General features: G+C 33.7%; 2 protein-coding genes and 1 long non-coding RNA gene across 12 annotated transcripts in view; 2 read left to right on the top strand and 1 right to left on the bottom strand.

Annotated features, from left to right (window-relative positions):
- Positions 1 to 15,008, bottom strand: part of LOC117339295 (pentatricopeptide repeat domain-containing protein 3, mitochondrial-like) — a 41,074-nt gene extending 26,066 nt beyond the window's left edge. Inside the window, exons 1-8 of one of the 3 annotated variants that reach the window (XM_033900807.1) lie at positions 14,919 to 15,008; positions 13,652 to 13,713; positions 13,280 to 13,364; positions 12,481 to 12,526; positions 11,955 to 12,026; positions 3,822 to 3,926; positions 1,894 to 2,017; positions 1,321 to 1,456 (exon numbers count right to left, since the gene is read on the bottom strand). In XM_033900807.1, coding sequence (XP_033756698.1) covers positions 1,321 to 1,456; positions 1,894 to 2,017; positions 3,822 to 3,926; positions 11,955 to 12,026; positions 12,481 to 12,526; positions 13,280 to 13,364; positions 13,652 to 13,713; positions 14,919 to 14,968 — 680 coding nt within the window. In that variant the 5' untranslated portion in view covers positions 14,969 to 15,008. Of the gene's footprint in view, positions 1 to 1,320; positions 1,457 to 1,893; positions 2,018 to 3,821; positions 3,927 to 11,954; positions 12,027 to 12,480; positions 12,527 to 13,275; positions 13,365 to 13,651; positions 13,714 to 14,918 lie in introns of those variants that run through there. The other 2 variants (XM_033900808.1, XM_033900809.1) reach the window with 2 other exon arrangements.
- On the top strand, positions 6,013 to 9,235 carry LOC117339297. The gene is made up of 2 exons (XR_004535160.1): positions 6,013 to 6,172; positions 8,127 to 9,235. It is a non-coding gene; the product is annotated as an uncharacterized LOC117339297 (long non-coding RNA).
- A 75-nt stretch (positions 15,009 to 15,083) lies between the features above and the next one.
- The window catches only part of LOC117340037 (proline-, glutamic acid- and leucine-rich protein 1-like), a 43,620-nt gene continuing 32,121 nt past the window's right edge, over positions 15,084 to 26,582 (top strand). For 3 of the 8 annotated variants that reach the window (XM_033901789.1, XM_033901790.1, XM_033901787.1), the window contains exons 1-5: positions 15,084 to 15,240; positions 16,648 to 16,725; positions 17,442 to 17,552; positions 18,060 to 18,083; positions 23,877 to 23,984. In XM_033901789.1, coding sequence (XP_033757680.1) covers positions 16,657 to 16,725; positions 17,442 to 17,552; positions 18,060 to 18,083; positions 23,877 to 23,984 — 312 coding nt within the window. In that variant the 5' untranslated portion in view covers positions 15,084 to 15,240; positions 16,648 to 16,656. The remainder of the gene's footprint in view (positions 15,241 to 16,647; positions 16,726 to 17,441; positions 17,553 to 18,059; positions 18,084 to 23,876; positions 23,985 to 26,582) is intronic. The other 5 variants (XM_033901793.1, XM_033901791.1, XM_033901794.1 and 2 more) reach the window with 3 other exon arrangements.

Raw genomic sequence — 26,582 nt, 5'->3', positions numbered from 1 at the left:
AAATTGTTTGACATCATGATGGTGTAGGATTGTTACAAATTGTTTGACATCATGTTGGTGTAGGATTGTTACAAATCGTTTGACATCATGATAGTGTAGGATTGTTACAAATTATTTGACATCATGATAGTGTAGGATTGTTACAAATCGTTTGACATCATGATGGTGTAGGATTGTTACAAATCGTTTGACATCATGATGGTGTAGGATTGTTACAAATTATTTGACATCATGATGGTGTAGGATTGTTACAAGTAATTTGACATTGTGTTTGGGTAGGATTGTTACAAATCCTTTGACATCATGATGGTGTAGGATTGTTACAAATTGTTTGACATCATGATGGTGTAGGATTGTTACAAATTGTTTGACAATGTGATGGTGTAGGATTGTTACAAATCGTTTGACATCATGATAGTGTAGGATTGTTACAAATCGTTTGACATCATGTTGGTGTAGGATTGTTACAAATTGTTTGACATCATGATGGTGTAGGATTGTTACAAATTATTTGACATCATGATGGTGTAGGATTGTTACAAGTAATTTGACATTGTGTTTGGGTAGGATTGTTACAAATCCTTTGACATCATGATGGTGTAGGATTGTTACAAATTGTTTGACATAATGATAGTGTAGGATTATTACAAGTCATTTGACATCATGTTGGTGTAGGATTGTTACAAATTGTTTGACATCATGATGGTGTAGGATTGTTACAAATTGTTTGACATCATGTTGGTGTAGGATTGTTACAAATCGTTTGACATCATGATAGTGTAGGATTGTTACAAATTATTTGACATCATGATAGTGTAGGATTGTTACAAATCGTTTGACATCATGATGGTGTAGGATTGTTACAAATCGTTTGACATCATGATGGTCTAGGATTGTTACAAATTATTTGACATCATGATGGTGTAGGATTGTTACAAGTAATTTGACATTGTGTTTGGGTAGGATTGTTACAAATCCTTTGACATCATGATGGTGTAGGATTGTTACAAATTGTTTGACATCATGATGGTGTAGGATTGTTACAAATTGTTTGACAATGTGATGGTGTAGGATTGTTACAAATTGTTTGACATCATGATAGTGTAGGATTGTTACAAATCGTTTGACATCATGTTGGTGTAGGATTGTTACAAATTGTTTGACATCGTGATAGTGTAAGATTGTTACAAATCGTTTGACATCATGATGGTGTAGGATTATTACTAATCAATTGACATTGCTGTGTTCTGCTATTATTACAAGTTGTTTGACATTGTGAAGGTGTAAAATTGTTACTAGTCTTCCAGTTAAATCACTTACGGTGGATCAGGAGCTTCTTTACTGAGCATTGCCTGTAGATTGAATGGGTTGTCATTGATTCTATCTGGGTCCTTTCCAAAGTGAAACATGACCAACTCCATCAGCTGTTCTACTGTTTCCACGGAAACATTCACACCTATTACAATAATATAAGGCAATCATTTTCAAGATTGGGTGAAACTCAAGGGTAAAGATACTTAAATGTAATAAATATCTTATACTGAACAGTCCAACTCCTATTGCTTGCCACGAAAAAGAATTCTTAAATTTTTACCAATCAAATGTTTAATTTTCAAGAAATCTGATGCGGGAACGTAATCTCAAAGCAAGAGCTCCAAAGGGCCTGTATCAGCCATATGCTCTCAACAGACACTGGTCAAGAACAACAGATGATTTTGGTCACACAGGAATAATAAATTGCATAATTCTAACCCAAAATTGATAAAATGAGGCCAAAAAACCAACAAACAAGAAATATGTTGGAGCATCATAAATGTCCTTGCTCCCTGCTTTAGGATTTAAAAAAAAACTGACAATGTCCCTCTCTAATTAAGAGGTGAAATCTTGTTTTACCTTCTTCAATAAGCTTCTCAAACATCTTTAAAGACTCTGACACCAGGTGTATCTGTATCCTTTCCTGCAATGCCTCTTCTGACACATCTTCCAACTTAGCATAGCCTTGTTTTGGCTCAAATGCCTAGAATATCAACAAAAACAATTACATGACTTACAAATTACATTTAATTATGGTTATCATCTTCCTTAATTGTACGTGGGGTAGGGTCAGTGATTTTTGGTACTTTGCTATTTCAGTCCTGGATTCATACTTTTCCTGTGGGACTCTATATTTCACACTAATTTCTAAGTATTAGGGGGTGATCAAAATTTTGAAAATAGTGTTTGGTCTCACTTGAAAAAATTCTACAAAAACTACAGGTTATAAAACCAACAGGCTCACTGAAAACATAACTAGAGCTGTCACCGAGGGGGTGACAAATATACCCCCCGCTTTTCCATGATTTGTTTGGATACTTTGTGAAGCTGCCTATTTATGGTACTATAACCAAATCAAACATGTTCTATGTTTAGGTAAGAACTAAGTGAATGCATAGCCGAACAAAATTTAGCTCGTTTTTAAAGAAAAAGGGGCATAACTCTATTAGAACTGGTAATTCGGCAAAATCTTTGCATAGAGCTAAGCCTCATAGGGTCCTCTAACTACATACCAAATTTTAGTAAAATCCGTTGAAAACAAAGCAAATGCATAGCTGGACAAGCTAGTAACCATTTTTTACATAAAGGGGCATAACTCTGTAATTAGGGTTTTTCAAAAGAAGCCGTAACTGAAGACACAACTTCATGCCATCCGTCAACTTTGTATGAAGTTTCAAGAAAATCCATCAAAAACTAAGTGAATGCATAGCCGGACAAAATGATGACACATTTTGTATGAAAAAGACCATAACTCTGTTAAAAAGGGCTAAAGTGGCATAATTTGTTTAAAAGGACTACTTGGGGAAAATCACAACACCATATGGTCTTTTAACTGTACACCAATTTTGTGAAAACTGAGGAAATGCATAACTGGACAAAATTATAACCATTTTTCAAATAAAGGGGCATAACTATGTTAAAAGCATTTTTTCGGAAAAACATTTACTGGGGGCATGCAGTCCTTCAACTGTGTAAGAAGTTTCAAGAAAATCCATTGAAAACAAAGCAAATGCATAGCCGGACAAGCTAGTAGTCATTGTTTACATAAAGGGGCATAACTCTGTAAAAAGGGTTTTTTCGGAAGAAGCCGTTACTGGAGACACAACTTCATGCCATCCTTCAACTCTGTATAAAGTTTCAAGAAAATCCATCAAAAACTAAGTGAATGCATAGCCGGACAAAATGATGACACATTTTGTATGAAAAAGGGGCATATATAACTCTGTTAAAAAGGGCTAAATCGCAAAATCACTACAGGGGACACAAGTTCATATGGTCTTCTAACTATATACCCGATTTGAATGAAATCCATAAAGAAATGAGCGAATGCATATCCGGACAAATTTTGTGACAGACGGACGGACGGACAAGGTGATTCCAGTATACCCCCCTAACTTCGTTGCAGGGGGTATAATTAAGTAATAGTATCACCAGATGTACTTTGATAATGTATGGTAATGTGTATAAGTACAATGATTTACCAAAAATAAGATAATTATTGACACAATATATGGGCATTGTAAACCATATATAAATGAAAACAGTCACTAACACTCATCGAAAAAAATGTGAGGTTATGAAAATTGATTTATCTGGTATGCAAATTTATCAATGATTTATGTAACAGATATTCAAAAAGTATATCATTATAAAAGATGATAATATTGCAATATATAATATATAACACTTGTTTCTTTATTTATATTCCACTTATTCTTCTATTTGTGAATTAGTAGTTAACAGGTATGCAGATATTTTATGTCACATTGCAACGACTGGATACTTACCGGTATATGGGGTGCACTCTTCTCAAATGCAAAACATTCTGGGAATTTCTCAATGAAATACTGAGCAGTTGCTCTTCCAGATTGTAAAGCGAATCGGTAATTTATCTGAAATATAAACATAAGCACCTGGTTGTTTGTATCTACTGTACAGTTCCTATAATGCTGAATATCATTACACTTGTACATCATGAAGAACATGCAACATATGGATTGTTGACTTATGGTAGTATTAAATTTTTGATTTAGCCCATAACATATGGATTGCTGAGCGTATACGTATGGTACCATTAAGTTTGTGAACTAAGCCTATTATTTACAGATTGCTGAATGTATGGAATTGTTAAATTTTTGAATTAATCCACGACTTACAAATTGCTGAATTTATGTTATTGTTAAATTTGTGAATAAGTCCATGACTTACAGATTAATGAATGTATGTTATTGTTAAATTTGTAAATTAGTCCACGTCTTACAGATTGCTGAATGTATGGTATTGTTAAATTGAATGCTAGTCTTTCGTTAACAAGTCGTTTCGGCGACAAGTCGTTTCGGGAGTCCCGAAAAGTCTTGGGGTCGTTTCAGTACATAGGCGAGATTTTTCGGGACTTCGGTAGGACGTTTCGATACTTAATGAAACAATGCAGATTCTACTGTTTTTGTGTTTTCATTGCATTTTTAAGTGACTATAATTGCATCAACAATCTATTATTGGTATATAATGCTATAATGCTTACTAGCCACGACTCGGGTTAATGTCCCTTACAACGTTTACTGTAGACTACCACGTGATAACGTTAAATGATCCACACAAAAACAGCAAAATTCTTGCTAAGTTTTTTTTATTCATATCAAACAATCATAATATACCATCCATAACAACAATATCGATAATTAATATAACTCGATGTTACAAATCAACAACAAATATGAGATGCGACCGTTGGACACTACCATTGGGCCAACGTCGGCATACGACCATCGCGTTTGTGCGAATTCAATTATACTTAATCGATTAGAAAAAAAAATACATATATTATATGGATAAATGGAGCATTTTGGATTAAGTTCTTTTTGTAATTATAGGAAAATGGCATGAGAAGAAGGGGAGAGGGAGAGTTAAAACTTTAATTACTGTATAAGATGAAACATAATCTAACTCCAGATTTGTCAGATATTCTAGTGCCCTAACAACAATCTGTTGGTCTAAACACCCTTATGCATTGAGAAATAGAAATAATTTTGTTATTCCTAACTATCGACTTTCTTATACAAATTCATCTTTTTTCGTTCAACTCTTCGTCTAAAATAATAATATTTGATATTCTCCTAGCTTGAGCATTTTCAAAAATGCTATTACACCAGATATAAAAACATTAAAACCTCCCAGTTATTATGGTTTTGGTGATAGGAAAATTAATATAATTCATACTAAGTTAAAGTATCAAAACAGCTCTCTCATATATATGACTTATTTCGTTTTAACCTGATAGAAAATGCTGAATGTATTTGTGGTAACCCTTGCGAAAATGCCTTTCCTTTATATTTCTCTATCTTCACGTATTTCTATACATGTATATATTTCTCAATCTTTACGTATTTCTATACATGTATATATTTCTTTATACAATAACACAAGTCACATTAGCTCTAAAAGTTACATTTATTGAAAAGCTCTACTTTCATGTATCAACACATTATAATTTTTTGGCATTCTTAGGGGCTACTCTGTAGGATTATTCCTTAAGGTAAATTTGGAATTAACTTGGTAATTTCCAATCCATAGTGATAACCGCAGCCCCTGGGAAATCCCCATAGGTGCAGGGTTGTACATGTTTGCATATAAATCCGAATTGGGGGTAAAATTCAAATATATTGAATTATAAGGCCCCGAATCAATTATTAATTAGGGATAACCTACAGAGTAGTCCAAATTTTTTTTTTGGTTAGACATAAATTGAACTAACAGCATTAACTGTTCATGTACACGATATAGTTGTTACCAATATCTTGATAGAGAAACAGACATTCAATGTTAATAATATATAATAATGAAGTTGCCACTACAATCTTTAATTTGCACACAATCAATAAACTTACTATATAAACACAAGACTATTTATTCACCTTAGCCGGATTGATTTACATTTCGATTCTAAACAACCATTAAAATCACACCCGACAAATACTGTGGGAAACTTATTGGATAAGTGAGCGGAGCCCATAGACAACCTGTAGGCCAGGGAACCCAGTAGGTCAGATGTGGAGACCCCTGAGAGAGCCCCCGCTGGTCAGAAGGCTGATCCCCAAGATTAAAGTAACAATCAGGAAAAAACCTGTGGGAAACCCAGCAGGTTAGATTGGCCAAGTCTAGGACATGCAGGATAATAATAGACCCAGTGGAGACCCTAACATGTCAGATGGACAAAGCCCAAATTTAAGGTAAATATGGATGAAAGCCTGTGGGGAACCCAGCAGGTTAGATGGGCGGAGCCCACGACATGCAGGATGGCACTAACCTGTGGTGCACCAATCATGTCAAATTGGCAAATCATAAACTAAAAATAATGGCAAACCTGTGGGGAACCCAGCAGGTTAGATGGGCGGAGCCCAGGACATGCGGGATGGCACTAAAACCAGTGGAGACACTATATATCTAGTAGATCAGATGGGCGAAGCCCAACTAAAGTAAATATGGAGGCAAACCTGTGGGGAACCCAGCAGGTTAGATGGGCGGAGCCCAAAAACATGCAGGATGGAACTACATAAGGTAATGAAAACGGAAAACCTGTGGGGGACCCAGCAGGTTAGATGGGCGGAGCCCATGACATGCAGGATGGCGCTGAAACAGGTGGAGACCCTATAGCTACATATAGCTAGCATTTCAGATGGGCGAGGCCAAACTTAAGGTAAATATGGAGGAAAACCTGTGGGGAACCCAGCAGGTTAGATGGGCGGAGCCCGCAACATGCAGGATGGTACTAGTACTAAAAACCTGTGGAGCACCCCGCAGGTCAGATGTGTAAGCCCAATTACGTTAATAAAATGGCAAACGTGTGGCCTGGGGCACTCAGCATATCGATGGTTGAGTCCCAGGGACATGCAGGGAATTTATGTCATATAAATGTATAACACTACTAACACTTGGTAAATATATACACTGGCGACAGATAGGGGCAGGAGGGCGGGTCGTCAAAAGAAACATGAACGTAATTCCACCAGCCTCCTCAACTGCTAGACAAAGACTGAAATTAGCGTCACCTAAACTCTTGACCATTGGTCACTATAGTCACGTGATTACTAACAACATACTTAATATTCATGCATAATGACATCATCTAATTACTGCTGAACAAACGTTACCGAAGGTTAACTCTCCGGCTTATTATATATAAAACCTATTTACATAGATATATGAAGTTGTACATTTGTAACATTAACATGAAAATTCCCTTCCAAAAAACATAAGTCCCGTATGACCTTACAATATATAATAATCTGACGTTAGATTTGGAGTTAAAGAAACTCAAGATTGTAGAGGACATGTGCTTGTATAAACTTAAATTAACACAAAATTTAAATTTTATACAATAACACAAGTCACATTAGCTCTAAAAGTTACATTTATTGAAAAGCTCTACTTTCATGTATCAACACATTATAATTTTTTGGCATTCTTAGGGGCTACTCTGTAGGATTATTCCTTAAGGTAAATTTGGAATTAACTTGGTAATTTCCAATCCATAGTGATAACCGCAGCCCCTGGGAAATCCCCATAGGTGCAGGGTTGTACATGTTTGCATATAAATCCGAATTGGGGGTAAAATTCAAATATATTGAATTATAAGGCCCCGAATCAATTATTAATTAGGGATAACCTACAGAGTAGTCCAAATTTTTTTTTTGGTTAGACATAAATTGAACTAACAGCATTAACTGTTCATGTACACGATATAGTTGTTACCAATATCTTGATAGAGAAACAGACATTCAATGTTAATAATATATAATAATGAAGTTGCCACTACAATCTTTAATTTGCACACAATCAATAAACTTACTATATAAACACAAGACTATTTATTCACCTTAGCCGGATTGATTTACATTTCGATTCTAAACAACCATTAAAATCACACCCGACAAATACTGTGGGAAACTTATTGGATAAGTGAGCGGAGCCCATAGACAACCTGTAGGCCAGGGAACCCAGTAGGTCAGATGTGGAGACCTCTGAGAGAGCCCCGCTGGTCAGAAGGCTGATCCCCAAGATTAAAGTAACAATCAGGAAAAAACCTAACCCAGCAGGTTAAATTGGCCAAGTCTAGGACATGCAGGATAATAATAGACCCAGTGGAGACCCTAACATGTCAGATGGACAAAGCCCAAATTTAAGGTAAATATGGATGAAAGCCTGTGGGGAACCCAGCAGGTTAGATGGGCGGAGCCCACGACATGCAGGATGGCACTAACCTGTGGTGCACCAATCATGTCAAATTGGCAAATCATAAACTAAAAATAATGGCAAACCTATGGGGAACCCAGCAGGTTAGATGGGCGGAGCCCAGGACATGCGGGATGGCACTAAAACCAGTGGAGACACTATATATCTAGTAGATCAGATGGGCGAAGCCCAACTAAAGTAAATATGGAGGCAAACCTGTGGGGAACCCAGCAGGTTAGATGGGCGGAGCCCAAAAACATGCAGGATGGAACTACATAAGGTAATGAAAACGGAAAACCTGTGGGGGACCCAGCAGGTTAGATGGGCGGAGCCCATGACATGCAGGATGGCGCTGAAACAGGTGGAGACCCTATAGCTACATATAGCTAGCATTTCAGATGGGCGAGGCCAAACTTAAGGTAAATATGGAGGAAAACCTGTGGGGAACCCAGCAGGTTAGATGGGCGGAGCCCGCAACATGCAGGATGGTACTAGTACTAAAAACCTGTGGAGCACCCCGCAGGTCAGATGTGTAAGCCCAATTACGTTAATAAAATGGCAAACGTGTGGCCTGGGGCACTCAGCACATCGATGGTTGAGTCCCAGGGACATGCAGGGAATTTATGTCATATAAATGTATAACACTACTAACACTTGGTAAATATATACACTGGCGACAGATAGGGGCAGGAGGGCGGGTCGTCAAAAGAAACATGAACGTAATTCCACCAGCCTCCTCAACTGCTAGACAAAGACTGAAATTAGCGTCACCTAAACTCTTGACCATTGGTCACTATAGTCACGTGATTACTAACAACATACTTAATATTCATGCATAATGACATCATCTAATTACTGCTGAACAAACGTTACCGAAGGTTAACTCTCCGGCTTATTATATATAAAACCTATTTACATAGATATATGAAGTTGTACATTTGTAACATTAACATGAAAATTCCCTTCCAAAAAACATAAGTCCCGTATGACCTTACAATATATAATAATCTGACGTTAGATTTGGAGTTAAAGAAACTCAAGATTGTAGAGGACATGTGCTTGTATAAACTTAAATTAACACAAAATTTAAATTTTATACAATAACACAAGTCACATTAGCTCTAAAAGTTACATTTATTGAAAAGCTCTACTTTCATGTATCAACACATTATAATTTTTTGGCATTCTTAGGGGCTACTCTGTAGGATTATTCCTTAAGGTAAATTTGGAATTAACTTGGTAATTTCCAATCCATAGTGATAACCGCAGCCCCTGGGAAATCCCCATAGGTGCAGGGTTGTACATGTTTGCATATAAATCCGAATTGGGGGTAAAATTCAAATATATTGAATTATAAGGCCAAATCGATTGAAATAGATTAACTTAGTTTCAAGAGAGCCCCCTCTAACTTTACGTATTTCTATACATGTATATATTTCTCTAACTTTACGTATTTCTATACATGTATATATTTCTCTAACTTTACGTATTTCTATACATGTATATATTTCTCTATCGTAACGTATTTCTATACATGTATATATTTCTCTAACTTTACGTATTTCTATACATGTATATATTTCTCTATCTTTACGTATTTCTATACATGTATATATTTCTCTAACTTTACGTATTTCTATACATGTATATATTTCTCTAACTTTACGTATTTCTATACATGTATATATTTCTCTAACTTTACGTATTTCTATACATGTATATATTTCTCTATCTTTACGTATTTCTATACATGTATATATTTCTCTATCTTTACGTATTTCTATACATGTATATATTTCTGTATTTCTATACATGTATATATTTCTCTAACTTTACGTATTTCTATACATGTATATATTTCTCTAACTTTACGTATTTCTATACATGTATATATTTCTCTAACTTTACGTATTTCTATACATGTATATATTTCTCTACCTTTACGTATTTCTATACATGTATATATTTCTCTAACTTTACGTATTTCTATACATGTATATATTTCTCTACCTTTACGTATTTCTATACATGTATATATTTCTCTAACTTTACGTATTTCTATACATGTATATATTTCTCTAACTTTACGTATTTCTATACACGTATATATTTCTCTAACTTTACGTATTTCTATACACGTATATATTTCTCTACCTTTACGTATTTCTATACACGTATATATTTCTCTACCTTTACGTATTTCTATACACGTATATATTTCTCTAACTTTACGTATTTCTATACACGTATATATTTCTCTAACTTTACGTATTTCTATACATGTATATATTTCTCTAACTTTACGTATTTCTATACCTTAACATATATTTCTATAACTTTACGTATTTCTATACATGTATATATTTCTCTAACTTTACGTATTTCTATACATGTATATATTTCTCTAACTTTACGTATTTCTATACATGTATATTTTTCTCTAACTTTACGTATTTCTATACATGTATATATTTCTCTAACTTTACGTATTTATATACATGTATATATTTCTATAACTTTACGTATTTCTATACATGTATATATTTCTCTAACTTTACGTATTTCTATACATGTATATATTTCTCTAACTTTACGTATTTCTATACATGTATATATTTCTCTAACTTTACGTATTTCTATACATGTATATATTTCTCTAACTTTACGTATTTCTATACATGTATATATTTCTCTAACTTTACGTATTTCTATACATGTATATATTTCTCTAACTTTACGTATTTCTATACATGTATATATTTCTCTAACTTTACGTATTTCTATACATGTATATATTTCTGTAACTTTACATATTTCTATACATGTATATATTTCTCTAACTTTACGTATTTCTATATCTTTACACACAATGTATATATTTCTCTAACTTTACGTATTTCTATACATGTATATATTTCTCCAACTTAACGTATTTAATTCTATACCAACATGTATATATATATGTGTGTCTCAATTTTGAATACGTAATGATTTAACAAACCTAATACAAAATCAAAAAAAGTAATGAAATCACCCTGTATAGCCTTTATTTCTCGGGCATGGGTTGTTACATACCAATTTTGATTTTGATTGTATTGCTTCTGTAATAGAAGTTTGAAATTATGAACCAAATAATAACGTGTTTAGGTACGATCATAAAGAAAAGAACCATCAGTGCTGGTTTAAAGAAAACACTGCGCTTGGGGGTTAAAACAATGCTGTTTGTATTATCGATATATTTGTTGTCATAATCAAAATATCTGAAGCGTAATAGGTGTTTATACTGACTGTATATTAAGTATGAATCGTTTTAAAAACAGATTAATTCATGTTAATTATGCATTAAAAAAATTAAGGTGTTTATTCTAATGTTGATTGAAATTACCGAAACGACTTGCTCATGTCTCCCGAAACGACCCGGACTTCTACCGAAACGACTTCCGAATGTCCCGAAACAACTTCCGAAAAAGTACCGAAACGACTTGTTACCAAAACGACTTGACACCGTTAAATTTGGAAATTAATCCATGACTTACAGATTTCTGAATGTATGTTATTGTTAAATTTGTAAATTAATCCACGACTTACGGATTGCTGAATGTATGGTATTGTTAAATTTGTAAATTAATCCACGACTTACGGATTGCTGAATGTATGGTATTGTTAAATTTGTAAATTAATCCATGACTTACGGATTGCTGAATGTATGGTATCAAATAAGAATCATCAGTGTATGTTGGTTTGTAGTCAGGCATTGAGTGATCCTGTGGAATGAAATAAAAAATGTAACAAACTTCAACAAAGAAGAATGATTTCTATCAAAGTAGATTTTAAACCGAAATAAACTGAATATTAATTAAATTGATTTAAAAAAATTAATTTCAATTTAATAATAATTTTCTCAATCTTATGAAAGTAATGAAAATTTTTAATATACCAAAAATTCTATACACATTTAGAGCTTTCTAAAGATGATTGGGTCGTAAAGTAACTGTTGTGACTGATCAATTTACCAGTTTATGGTACATCAGTTGAGGGTTAATCTTCTTTTTTAAACATTTACGGTTAATCTCATTTTTTCATTTTCCATTTTGGAAAAGCACTGGTTTTAGGTGCATCCTGATAGGTAGCTTATAGTACCAATTCCAATTGGGAATGGGGCCAATTAATGGCCCCAAAAAGCCCCCAGAAAAAGCCCTGAGTACATTCAATACCCACCTTGCCAGCAACTTCTGACAGAGTTCGAAGAACAGACAAGGAATCTCTGAAACACACAAAAAACAATGAACTATAATTGATAACTATAAGCAGTTCATGTTGAATTTGTCTCAAGAGCAACTCAATTCAAGACCCCATGAAATCGACCAAATCAAGATTCAATCCTTATATTTCAATGGTTTTTTTTTCGAATAAAAAAGTCGGTCTTGACATCAATGTCTCGAAGCTTGTGCAAGTCCAAATGCGGAAAAGCCCGAGGAGTTCCGGATTGTGCATGTCTAGTCGATCGAGTAAAATAGTCTGCAATATTAGGATTAAAAACAGCATTATTTTGTCAAAATAGAAGCATTTAGCATATCTGGTCTTTCATTAAATACAAGAATACATTATAAATTTGATAATTGTAATAATTATTCCATGTTTATAACAACAATGTAGAAAAAGTGAAATTGTTCCGCGGAAGGATTTTAACCATGTATTCATACGCACTGATCAGTGTTAATCTGGTCAAATTCATGAGCAAATGAAACAGATTAAGTTTGGTAGTTTCCTTGAGTCCAACTTGAGTAGAAATTGAAATATTGAACTATAATTGATAACTATAAACAAAATATGTTTCTTTTACCTTTCCGTTGTTCTTACAATGCTGTTATTGGTGCGTAATGGTAGTGTAATCTTTTGTATTTCAGGATGCCAAATGATATTCTCAGATATATTTTGCCTCAGGGAAAAACTGTTTTGATATACAATTTCTTATATATATAATAAATTTTGAGTTAACTATCAAACATTTACCTACCTCTTCTTCTTCAATGGTATCTTAATATCTCTTTTTATTCGCATCAACTTTGCTTGGGTAGGTGTGACAGTTTGGACAGCTGCTGCTAAAAACCAACAAATTTGAGATTGAGTATAGTATTATATTGACCTGTATTCCACGGTTCCACCAATCCTAATTACAACATTAAAATTGATTTAAAATTTAGCACCTGGAAGTAACTATTTACAGTGTATAGAGTGAAGTGACCGTTAACCTTTGACATTCAATTTGAAAGGCAATCTCAAGCCATCTTCGATACTCTCGCTGCTGCAAAAAGTATGTCTAAAATAAAGACAAAAAGTCCTGAGTCTTCCTGAAGATTAGGAAGGGCTGATAGGACTAATAACTCACCCATATGACAACACCGTTGCTGTATATTTCCATAAAGATGATTCAAGGTTGCTTGCAACAACCTGGAAAGAAAATATAAAAAATTTTGTTAACTTGATGAACAGCTGAACTGTTTTAAAGACACTACATAAAAACATAAAATGTTCTAAATGTGCAATATATGTCACATCAAAGTGTATGTGTGTGTATATATGTGGAGGGGGGGTTGAATATTGCTCCTGAAATATATATGCATTACAATAAACTTTAATAATGATTAAATGCCAAATACTTTTCATTTCATACTTTTGTATAAATAAATATACTTTATATGTACATCTGTCAGATTGTCAAGTCGGCCATCAGAGCCAGAAGAGGACTGCAGTAACAGACATACATTAACTGCACCTTCACTGATAAATTCCGAGTATGTGATTTCATTTCATGTTTCAAACCTGAAGGTAGCCCAGTTATACACATACCTGGTAAACCAGCTTGATAACTGTTATCCAAACCATAAAAAGGAGAATTTCTGTGGGAAAACGCGAAACAAATGTACCAGTGAAAATAACCAACGTTACACCAGTTACAATCATGAATATATATATAAAGTGAAAACCAATACGTGATTTTCATATAGTGTAGAGGAAATATGTGACCCTTTACTAGTTTAATCCAGACTGCCCAGAGTCGTATCTCATTCCGAATAAAAAAACAAATACTCTCACTGGCCATGGCTCGGCAATTCCAAAGATGTGTCGGATTAGCTGCGATGACGTAGCTCTGGATGACGGACGGACAATTTCTGACAGATGGTCGTCGTCGGACCTACCGGAGAGCAGTGTAGGCAGGGTATGAATATTCGTTCTAGTGTCTGATGACTGGCACTTAAGAGTTTTATGCAAAAAGCTGATTTGCTTCTGCTGTTTATCTTTCGGTTATATTGATAACCCCGACTTTTATAAGGTTTCAAAGAGTTTATGAATAGTGAATGTATAGTGTTGTGGTTGTTAACCGATGTCATATGTTACTCTAGCCCAAATATCATCTGGATCTGGCCTACACCAAATATGGTGTCTGGCCAGAGGAAACTCGCACTTAGGAAATTAGTCCGAGTTTCCTCTGGCCCTGACATTAGGTTACTCAAAATCTCAAAACCCGAACCCCTGTTCCTATCCTGATTAAATGGTCAGTTTATCAGGTGATTAACTGCGCACTTCCAATGCTTTGCTTTCATTCATAATATACACATCGTGAACATGATATAGCTTCGGGAATTAGCACTCACCGGTGTGAAGTATTATATCGCTTCCATGCTATATGCATGGAGGTCGCCATTATTTCACATTTGTTGAGCGTTTGACCGACAAGATGGGGTGCTACTAAAAATCGGAAAAGAAAGTCAAAGCGTCAACGTGATCGAGATTCTAATGAACCCGGAAGTTTTGAACAAGGAAGTAAGACGGTGAACTTCGAAAACTTATGCGGAAAATTAAAAGTTGAAATCAAGTGTGTTTGACGGAAATAATAAGTGCGCTTTTGAATAGAAAAGGACAAGTTTGTATCTAAAATTATCAGTGGCATTCAACTGATCTGGCGTATCGCTGAAGGTAAGTCGGTTCTGGCGTTTCCCAGCTACCTTGTAAAAACATTGCAGATTGTCAATAAATAATCAGTAAATCCGGTTTCAATTTTTCCAAGTTAGAAATTTTCAAACTAATCCATGTCTCTATTTGCACAAAGCGATGGCAAAATTGTGGACGCACTCAACGCATTTACTATTTGTCTATGTTATGAATTGGAAAATTTAATGCATAATAATATAATTCATATAATAAGTCGATATCATAGAAGGCAAAGAGTCACGCTCTGTTGGCTATATAATATATATATATATATATATATATGCATGGTTTATTAAACGTTGTATACATATGTTTGGCCAGGTAAGGGACGCTTCTTTCCCACCTTGAAATATGTTTTTGTTGATTTTTAAGCATTAATTCTCCTAATAAAAAAATACAACCAAAATATTTATGTAGGATAATATAAGAAATCAACATCAAACTCTTATTTTTCTCTGAATAAGGTATGTCACTGTAAACTGACCATTTTATTTACCCTTTATGTCAATTGCAAGACAGTCTCAATTTAATGAGGTGTCTTTTGTATTTTACATTTGAGTGCACAACCTAATGTATACTTGTAATACCAGTTCAGAATTTAATACTCTTCAATACACTTTTGTATTATTTAAAACCAAGCATCATTTACTATAGTGATAATGGAGTGTAAAAAAAAAAAAAAACAAACAAAAAATGCCATGTTTCCTTCTTGAGATATACAGTTTAGAATTAGAATTCTGCTTTTATGGACTCAGCAATTTTCAAAGTCAAAATTATACAGTGTATGTATAAATATCATAGACATGTATATAAATATCACAGATGTGTGTTTGTTTTTGTTTAACGTCCTATTAACAGCCAGGGTCATTTAAGGACGTGCCAGGTTTTGGAGGTGGAGGAAAGCCGGAGTACCCAGAGAAAAACCACCAGCTGGTACTGACCATAGGTCAGTGGGTTTTCTCTGTGTACTCCGGCTTTCCTCCACCTCCAAAACCAGGCATGTCCTTAAATGACTCTGGCTGTTAATAGGACGTTAAACAAAAATTAACCAAATCACAGATGTGTACATATGCATATGAAATATCACAGACCTGTATGTATGTAAATATCACAGACGTGTGTATGTGTAAAATATCACAGACGTGTATATAAAATATCACAGACGTGTATATAAAATATCACAGATATTCGTGAATGTATGAAAATATAACGGATCCGAGTATGTCAAACATGTCATTTTTTGCGTGTAAGTAAGTATCAGACATGTATGTATGAAAATATCATAGACGTGTGATATATTTATTGCATAACTGGTATGATTTAAATAACCAGAAATAAATTTATGTGCATCAATGTGGTTTCCTGTACTTGTGTATGTGTATGTCACTACAGCTGATTGTCATGATGAGTCGCCAGAAGAGAGAGCTTCCACTCCCGGGAGATGTTGCCCCTCCACCTCGTCGCCCTTTGGTAAGTTGGAATAAAACTTAAATTTACTGATCAGATTGATTGGAGAAATATTTTACAATAGCCTGGTTCATATGCTTTGCAAACATAATTATGTAACATGATTTAAATGAATATATACAATGTGACCATGATTAGGAGATTTAAAAGTTGTTCTTTTTAAAACAATTAAACATTTGAAGGTACATTTGTACATATTTGTACATGTATATTAACAGAAAGGTACAACATTTATCCACAATAAGACCCTGGCCACAAATAAGTCCTCCAATATATTCAGAACTAAAATTTTGCACTAGGGGATGGGGCTTATTTTAGGATGAACACTGTAATAATAAATTCTTATTCCTAAAACCTCAAAACAGACTTGTGAGACCTTTTTTAATGTAACGTGTATGAAATGTTTATTTGATTTCTGCATCTCTTGTATTTGATTATTTATGTGCATTAGAACTTAACAATGCAATATAATGTGATTTTTAACCAATTTATATCAATGATTTTTAGATTATTTGTACCTTTTAACATTTTAGCGAGAGTTTAATGTATTTTCTTTCAGTGGATGTCTTTTAATAAAAAAATCTGTTGTTGTTTGGCCTTAAATGAATCAAATTGACGATTGGCCATTCAATAATACAATACAATTTCGGTTAACATTCCTATCCAATGTGAAAATCTTAATTACCCTTTGAAGTTAAGATATTTTCATTTTGTTTCAGCCTGGTACTCCAATGGCGGGTCCTAACCAAGGTCCAGCGCCACCCCTACCATCAAGAGGGGGTGGTACGCCTGGCCGGAAAGCCCTTCCCACTCCTGAACCCCCAGGCAAGGTAAGGATTGACTGGCTCTGACAGAGTTATCTACCTTTATACCGTGTATAGTAATCGTGACATCCAAACATTCCTTAACAGATAGTCTGATTTGTGTTTTGTCAAAAACAAGCCGGATATACTTGGTTCATATCAGTTCTGATCCAAGGATGTTTGACTATGTTTGACCTGTACTGGTTAATTTTTAAATATTCAAGCCATACATACCGGTATATACATTTTGTATGTGTTGGCATAGCCCTGAATGAGGAGAATACTAAAATCTCATATCTAATGTTCATTTAGATTCATTTCCAAATTCAGATGGAAAATAATTTACAACTCCAGATAAGAAAATGAGGATCTTCTTGTCAAAATGTGGACATTTTAATCTTGTGTTAAACTAAATTCCAGACATCATGATTTGAATGGTCATGACTTTATCCATGAACATTATCATTTAATGAACGCAGGCGGACATTATATAGTAAAGTATTTTAGATATATTGTATTTTCTCCCTCTAACAGTTGCCTTCACGGAACCCACTTGATGTAAGTGAAGTATTTATCAGCCAAACCCTATACAATTGTACTGTGTTTAACTTACATAATTTCCAGTGCCATTGTCAATTCTGTTGTGTGTTGGAGTAGAAGTAATATTCATACTAACACTAGCTGAGTAAAACTACTATGTACACAGTATTCAGACGTCACATAAACTAAGATATAGGTAGTCGGGGATCACCACAATTTCAAAATGATGGGTGGAGGAAAATTTTTTGACAATTTTTTCAGAACATGTACTTTTGTGTATGCCATGCAGTATCGTGGTGCGACATTTCGAGAAACAACATCAATTAATTATGACAATAAGAATAGAGATTTAATGATGTTGTTTTATTTAATTCTAAATAAATGTGCATTTTGACAATCATCAATTTATTTTCACAAAACCATTCCAATCTCAACTTCAACTCGCTGTTCTTTAATAAAACATTAAATAAAACAAACTCAAATAGCACCTAGGCCTATTGCTGTTATAAATATGATTAATATTCACATCAAGATCATAATATATTGTCAAGTATCATAAGTTAAAACATTTCAATTATTAATTTAATAAATTGCACTATAATATTATCAGTGAATATCACTTCAGTAAACTAACTGAATCATATTAATAGCAACTATTATATCTATGATACAGCATCTACAAATCAAACTAAATAGCAACTTTTACTGGACATAATATAAGAATATACAGTCAAACCTGCTCTAACGGCCACCTTGAATAAGCGGCCACTTCCGTTAAGTGGCCAGTCTGTGGTCCGCCTGATGGAAAACACTATATAATGAACCTTAAATAAGCGGTCACCTGTCTAATGGGCCAATGGCCACAAAAATCTGGCCCAAGTCGTTGTATCGTCCAGTATTAAGCAGCCATTTTGTCCGGAAGTAGATATCCGCGATGATCACATGACCAGGTATTTTTTATCAAATTCATCAAAACTTTGATCTTTGTTGGTTTTCATTTCAAAATACACTGTACACGGTATATTGTTATCAAGTGCATTATGATATGATAAATTCAATAAACTGTTGAAAAAAGAATTGGGCAACAGGCTGTTTCTGGCCAACCTGGTTTAAGCAGCCACCTGTCTTAAGCAGCCAATATCTGTCGGTACCTTGGGTGGCCGCTTAATACAGGTTTGACTGTATAAAGTATTTAAAGCAATGCACAAGCCACAATTTAATGTCAATTAAGATATCAATTCAACACATGTACAGTCATTATAATTTTCTCCTGAAAATAATCTTCACTATGAACAATAGACGCCAAACACACTTTGTCTCTCCAAATGATGTGGACATTCTGCTGTTGTACAGTACTAATCCCTTCCAGAGAGAAGCAGCTTTCTTGTAGGGAACTCCCTGGGTAGACACCATCATCAGAGAGTTCCAAGATCCTCTGAAAGAGCATGTTCCTGCTGTTGGTAATAAATAAATATTTTTAAAAAGCTTAGTGAATCTTATTGTGGTCATTACCATATTATAATTATGAACTTCTTATTGCTACAAAGATAAGCAAAACAATTAAAACCATCAATAAATCTATGAAAAATAACCCAACAAATTAATTATATTTTAACAAATATTTGTATAATTAAATTAGTACATATTAATTACATGTTACATTGTATATATACTTGATATGCTAATTAACTTATCTATATTTAATAATAATTAAAGAAAATCAAATACCTAGATAACACTTATTAATTTATAAATACAGAGATTTAGGAGAGATTCTGAGATTATTTATATTATTGGACGTTACTACCGGGTAGTAATTAAATGGCTTATTATTTCTTTATTACCATTTGATAATTTACATTTTATTAATACCATACTTTGTCCACTTATAATCCTTTTGTACGTGTATTCAATTCTATTTGTCAAGATTTTAATTCTCAAATAATTACACAAATATTGACACTTTAATTATTTACATAATTTTTGATAATGGATAAAATTTATATTTTTAACTAAAATTTTAAAACTCATTGAGTTAAAGTCTTGTCAGTCCGTTGATTAATAAGACAGTTAAACACGATTTGTATAAATGTAAAACAGGTTTGATTTTAAATCATATATACCTGGTACATCATAGTTTCTAATTAACATGCATAATCTCCTATAGTGTCTTAGGTTAGTCTTCATAGTGTCTTAACATATTGTCTTACATAAAACTCATAGTGTCTTAGAGTTAACTCACATAGTGTCTTAGAGTTAACTCACATAGTGTCTTAGATAAAACTCACATAGTGTCTTAGAAAAAACTCACATGGTGTCTTAGAGTAATCTCACATAGTGTCTTAGATAAAATGCACATAGTGTCTTAGATAAAACTCACATAGTGTCTTAGATAAAACTCACATGGTGTCTTAGAGTAAACTCACATAGTGTCTTAGATAAAACTGACATTGTGTCTTAGAGTTAACTAAAATAGTGTCTTAGAGTTAACTCACATAGTGTCTTAGAGTTAACTCACATAGTGTCTTAGATAAAACTCACATGGTGTCTTAGAGTAATCTCACATAGTGTCTTAGATAAAACTCACATAGTGTCTTAGAGTTAACTCAAATAGTGTCTTAGAGTTAACTCACATAGTGTCTTAGATAAAACTCACATAGTGTCTTAGAGTAATCTCACATGGTGTCTTAGATAAAATGCACATAGTGTCTTAGATAAAACTCACATTGTGTCTTAGATAAAACTCACATGGTGTCTTAGAGTAATCTCACATGGTGTCTTAGATAAAACTCACATAGTGTCTTAGATAAAACTCACATGGTGTCTTAGAGTAAACTCACATAGTGTCTTAGATAAAACTCACATTGTGTCTTAGATAAAACTCACATAGCGGCTTAGAGTAAGCTCACATAGTGTCTTAGGTAAGACTCACATAGTGTCTTAGGTAAGACTTACATAGTGTCTTTTCAGTATAATCATTGTAAGAACCATTATTTATAACTGATTTTAATGATGATTGATCATAGAAAATTGTGATTTACTATAAAAAAAATCATAGAAAATCATGATTGATTAGTCATTATAGTCAAAGCTAAAAAAATCATAATAAAATCAATTACCGGGGTGACTCATTACAACACAAGTATCTTTGTAATATAAATTAATATAAATTTGCCATAATTTAAGTACAGTGTTAGTTATAGCAAGGAAATGGGTACCCAGCTTCACTACTAACTTGTGTTAAAGTTCTCTGTATGTAGTAGATTAGAAAAACCTATTTACCCACTAACCAAGATCCATTTTCTCTTTTACTCTTAATAAATTTAACAAATAACACTCAATACATTACAAAAATCTTCCTAATGTAAAATGCTAATGGATAAATGTTGGTATAATTACGGTTTTCCTGTATTTCTTTGTTCTTTCCCGTGTTCCTGTACCTAATCTGCATGTCATTGTCCTGTAATTATTTTGCAGTTATTTTGTTTATTTTTTTCTTTTGGATGATTTAAAATCAAATATGGCCGTAGTATCCACTGTTTGTCTGATGTATAATTTTGTTTACAGTAAATATTTGGATGCATATGATGATAATTTAATTGAAATGTGAAAAAATTGCACTAAATTATACAAATATATCATGGTTGTCTGTGCATTAGTCCAGAATATTTTACCCTCAGTACTGGTAATCGACTAATGTTCTATAGCGTTCGACCTTGTGCAATAGAACATCAGTCGATTACCAGTACCGAGGGTCAAATATTCTGGACTATTGCACAGACATCCATGTTATACTTGTTTTATTACATAATTACTAAAACACACTTGGAATCACCAAAATACGACTTTCCTGTAGGCCTAGAAATCACAATGACTGTCGTCTGACAGTGTTGACATCTGAGTGACTTAGACTTAAAGGGTAGGACCAAATTCAAAATATAGCGTATGCATATAAATAGTTAAAGAAAATCAAAAGTAGGATGCAATAAATACGAATACAAGCCACTATATACACAAATTCTGTACAAGCCACGCTACACAACTGCGTCTTTTTCTGGCCATGTGGCCAGATTAATGCCATGTTATTTTACATATGTTATCATGGTTTCCATTTGACAACGGCAGGATTACGATGTAGTACTTGTTTAAATTATTTAATTTGTACTAAGAGAACCAATACTATTTTTTACCAAGAATATTGTGTATAATATATATTTTGTTGTCATATCTCAAACTTAGTGATGGATTTTTTGCTCTATAAGAAATAAAAAATATGGTCTCTTGTGTTACAATAATTTAATATATACATTGTAATGAGTAATAAGGGTTGATGTTGCTGTTCAGCACGCTGTGGCCATATTCACATAATTGTGAAAATTTTAACGATATCCATGTTTTAAAACCTTGATAAAATCCTACAACAAATATGTAATTGCAGTTTTTGATACACATTCTATTCAAACTTCGTTTTTCATTGAGGATAATTCAAATCTATCTCCTTCAGCTTATCAATCAAGTTTTAAGTCAATCTAATTAAAATCTAGATGGTCATTCTCACTATGTTGCATGAACATCTAACAACATCCCATAAGGGGTCACGTTCTGATGACCTTTGAGATATGTGTAGTTCACTTTCAGGGCGAATCGTCAATTTGTCGATGTCATCGACGCAAACCATTTCGTCACAGTATGCGTCTGACGCAAACCATTTCGGCACAACATATATTTACATGTTTTCTTGGACGAAATGACTTACAAAAAATTGACAGATTATGTAAGCTATGCACTCTAGTCATGCTAATTCGGACATATAAAATTCACTTCCAAGATTCTGGAAGTAGTCATTTGATTGGCTAATCTAAAAGGTCACCCGACGTGACCCCTTATGGGATGTTGTTAGATGTTAATGTAACGTAGTGAGAATGACCATCTAGATTTTAATTAGATTGGTTTTAAGTGTATTTCTTACAGCGTACATGCGGTACAGGTTATCCAGATAAGAATTTTGGTATCAAATGTGTAGTAGAGTGAATTAATCATTCAAAGGTTTTAGCATACTGATTAAACATGATCAGGTCATATCATTATTAAAATATTTCGGCATCATCAGAAATTGATCATATCACAAGGTAGTCTTGTTCAAAGTATTGGTGTAGTATATCAATTAAGAAAAAAGGAAATGAGACAGGATGAAGTAACACAAAATGTGGATATATGGCGCAAGTCTCTCAAATGAAAATTATATTTTCACTTTGGGCTGAGAGGAAGACTTCCTGCTTGGTAGTTTTAATGCTATTTCTTAAAACATAAGATCATACCTGTTAGATTTTGACAAGAAATGTAAATATTGAGCGAGTTGTCTCCCCTGATGAAGCAACCCCTTTAATACGGAATGTATAGTTTTTATGCCTACTTGGATTTTTTTTGTACACTTTAAATGTTACAATATAAATCCTATAGAAATGCTATCTATGTACTGTCATTGTAACATGAAATGTCCCTTGGCATTTTTTCTTGGGATTTGAAGATAAGGATTTGTTTTCTTGTTTTAAAAAGCTTACAATGTACCCTGTAGGGTAGGTAAATTGTTGTATTCATCTTTTTGTTCTGTAATATCATGAAAAACACAAAAAGATTATGTTCATACACATTTTTTTCAATTTACATGTATGTGATATTTTAGTATGGACCTTTCCACATTACAATCATAAAACATTAAACAATAACTAATTAGATCAGGGAGATACAGTATATGTCTTCTGTTTTACAAAGTGTTGTATATCATTTATTGACATTTTAACCCCTGCTCAGCGACGAGGAGATGCACACCCAATCCCGTCACCTCGACAATCCCACGCCAGTCGTCTACCGCCACCTACACCCTCTAGGGGTCCTCCTTCACATGTACAAAAGCAAGAGGTTGATTTTAATTTTTGCATGCCTTGATTATTTCTTCTTCATTCTAAGAAAACACTAATCCTATCTGTCTAAAATGTCTCTCTCAAAAAAAAGGATGTTTATTTAATCAATTGGAAACATGAAAACACCTAGGGTGACCTCAAGTGGCATTTGTTTGTTTCAACTAATTGTTGTACAGACATATGAGTACATTTTGTATATCAAACCTCAATATTTCTGGATCAGGATCACCTCATGCTGATCTTTATATACCTTATAAGGATATACAAAATATTTGTAACCCTGGTAAATACTAGCCGCAATATACCGCTCGGCTAGAGAGATCTTCTCTTTAGCTCGATCGGTTGAACGTAAGACTAGTAAGCCAGAGGTCCCTGGTTCGATCCCTAGCAGAGGCAATGATTTAAATTTCATTAATCATGCACTCTATTACATATTTAATATGCATATCTTATTAAATGGCAGCATTCTGATACAAGATTGCATTATCCCTCTATACCAGAATCAAACATGATAAAGTTAATTACCTAATAAAAAAGTTTATTTTAACAACACTTTTAAAAGTTCATACATTTTCTCTGAAATTATTTTTAACAATCAACATTTTTCCTAGTGTTCATTTAGTTCATTTTTGAAAATATTTTATTCTCATCAGATTTTTTCTTATATAACTGCCATGAACTCATATTTTCTATGCAGTATGTATTATCATACTTGTCCAAGAGTAAGCCCATGTCAAGTTATAAGCCCATGTCTGGTAATAAGCCCTTATCTGGTAATAAGCCCTTATTTTCTGATAATGCACCTTTGTCTGGTAATAAGTCCTTATCTGATAATAAGTCCATGTCTGGTAATAAGCCCATGTCTGATAATAAGCACATGTCTGGTAATACGCACATGTCTAGTAATAAGTCCATTGGCTGTAATAAGCCCATGTCTGGTAATGAGCCCATGATCATGAGTGGTAATAAGCCCATGAGTGGTAATATAAGCCCATGAGTGGTAATAAGCCCATGTCTGGTTATAAGCCCATGAGTGGTAATAAGCCCATGAGTGGTAATAAGCCCATGAGTGGTAATCAGCCCTGTCTAATCTAATATTAATGCAGGTTATAACCAAGGCTATGTCAGAGTCCTACAATGAGCCCCCCCCCCCCCCCCCCTTTTTTTTTTTAATGCCTAATGTAGTCAATGTAGTCAATTCAACAGTTGAGAAAATCCTAACCTGCATGATTACTTGTACACATGTGTGGATATGTACATATATTGTACATGCTATACATTTGCTCTAAAATACTTCTGTACTATTATAGTTTAAAATGTATGTACATGTGTAAGTATCTCTATTTTAAATATTTATGAAGCTCACCGATATATACCTCAGGTACAAATATACCTGTGTGATGATCTACAGTTTCCAGCTATGTTGAATCTGTCCTATTTTCTATCTTGGATTCTGTCCTTTTATTTTTTTCATATCTATGGTGGCATTTTATCACACATCTGCAATTAAATTATGGATGTGTATATATATATATATATGAATATTATGTTCTTTCAAGAATTACCGGTAGCATAATAGTTGTAAAGTTTGTTATTAAATTATCTTTTTAAATAAAGAGAAAAATTGGCATATAATAATCTGTATTAAAATGCTGTTTATCAGTCCTCTACTTGTGAAATGATTATAAAGGACCATATATTATAATATCTCAGACAAGTTTGAGTTTCAGAGACTTTGGGTCAAGGTCGAGATCACTGTTACTATTTTTAGCAGGGCTGGTATATAGGGGACATGTATTATGTAATACTCAGTATGCTTGTTAAGAGTGCTTGTTTTAATGGGTCTGAGGTGTCAAAAAATAATTCTTGTTGATACTTCAAGTTTAATTAGTGGCTTATATTATATTTAAAAGAATACAGAGAATTAAATTTTTCATTATTATGTACCCAATCAAAAGCTATATGTAACAAAAAAACGCCAATTTATTGGGTATAGTAAAATAGAATTACCAGCCAATACAAATGCTTGTTTCAAGCAGGAATGAATTCTTTGAATATTACCATAAATCACACTCTATATGGTCTCTAACACATTGTGAAGGGTTATTTTGGTTTTTTCTCAGGTGGCATGTCTTTTGAGGATATTGAGGGTGTATGTGCATGTTTATTGAACCTTCTTGTGGAACCCTAATGTATTTCACTTTTTTTTTACAGTAGGGATACATTTTTTTGTCATTCAGAATATCACTTGTGTTCACATATGCAGCCTACATCCTGGAGTCGTCCACCTAATAGGAAGCTAACACAGACATTATCTTTCATAGATAATATTCTAGAAGAGTGTACATTTAACACATATGAGGGGCCACCCCGATAGCTCATGCAGTCAGCTCATGGAGTCAGTTAGAATGTCCGCGTTGGCCATGTAATCTCAGGTGAAGATCAGAGATGTATGGTTTAACACTCCCTACTGGTGTCAGTTTGTGTCTCGGGAAGCTGAGAAACAGCCAATCTGTGCTGTTGTGGTTGTGTCCTTGGGCAAGACACTTAACACTAATTGCTCTGGATGGTATATACAACAGGCCTCCAATATATT

The sequence above is a fragment of the Pecten maximus genome, chromosome 12, assembly GCF_902652985.1.
Source record: "Pecten maximus chromosome 12, xPecMax1.1, whole genome shotgun sequence".
In the NCBI taxonomy this organism is placed as follows: domain Eukaryota; kingdom Metazoa; phylum Mollusca; class Bivalvia; order Pectinida; family Pectinidae; genus Pecten; species Pecten maximus.
This window is presented reverse-complemented; position numbering and strand designations above follow the sequence as displayed.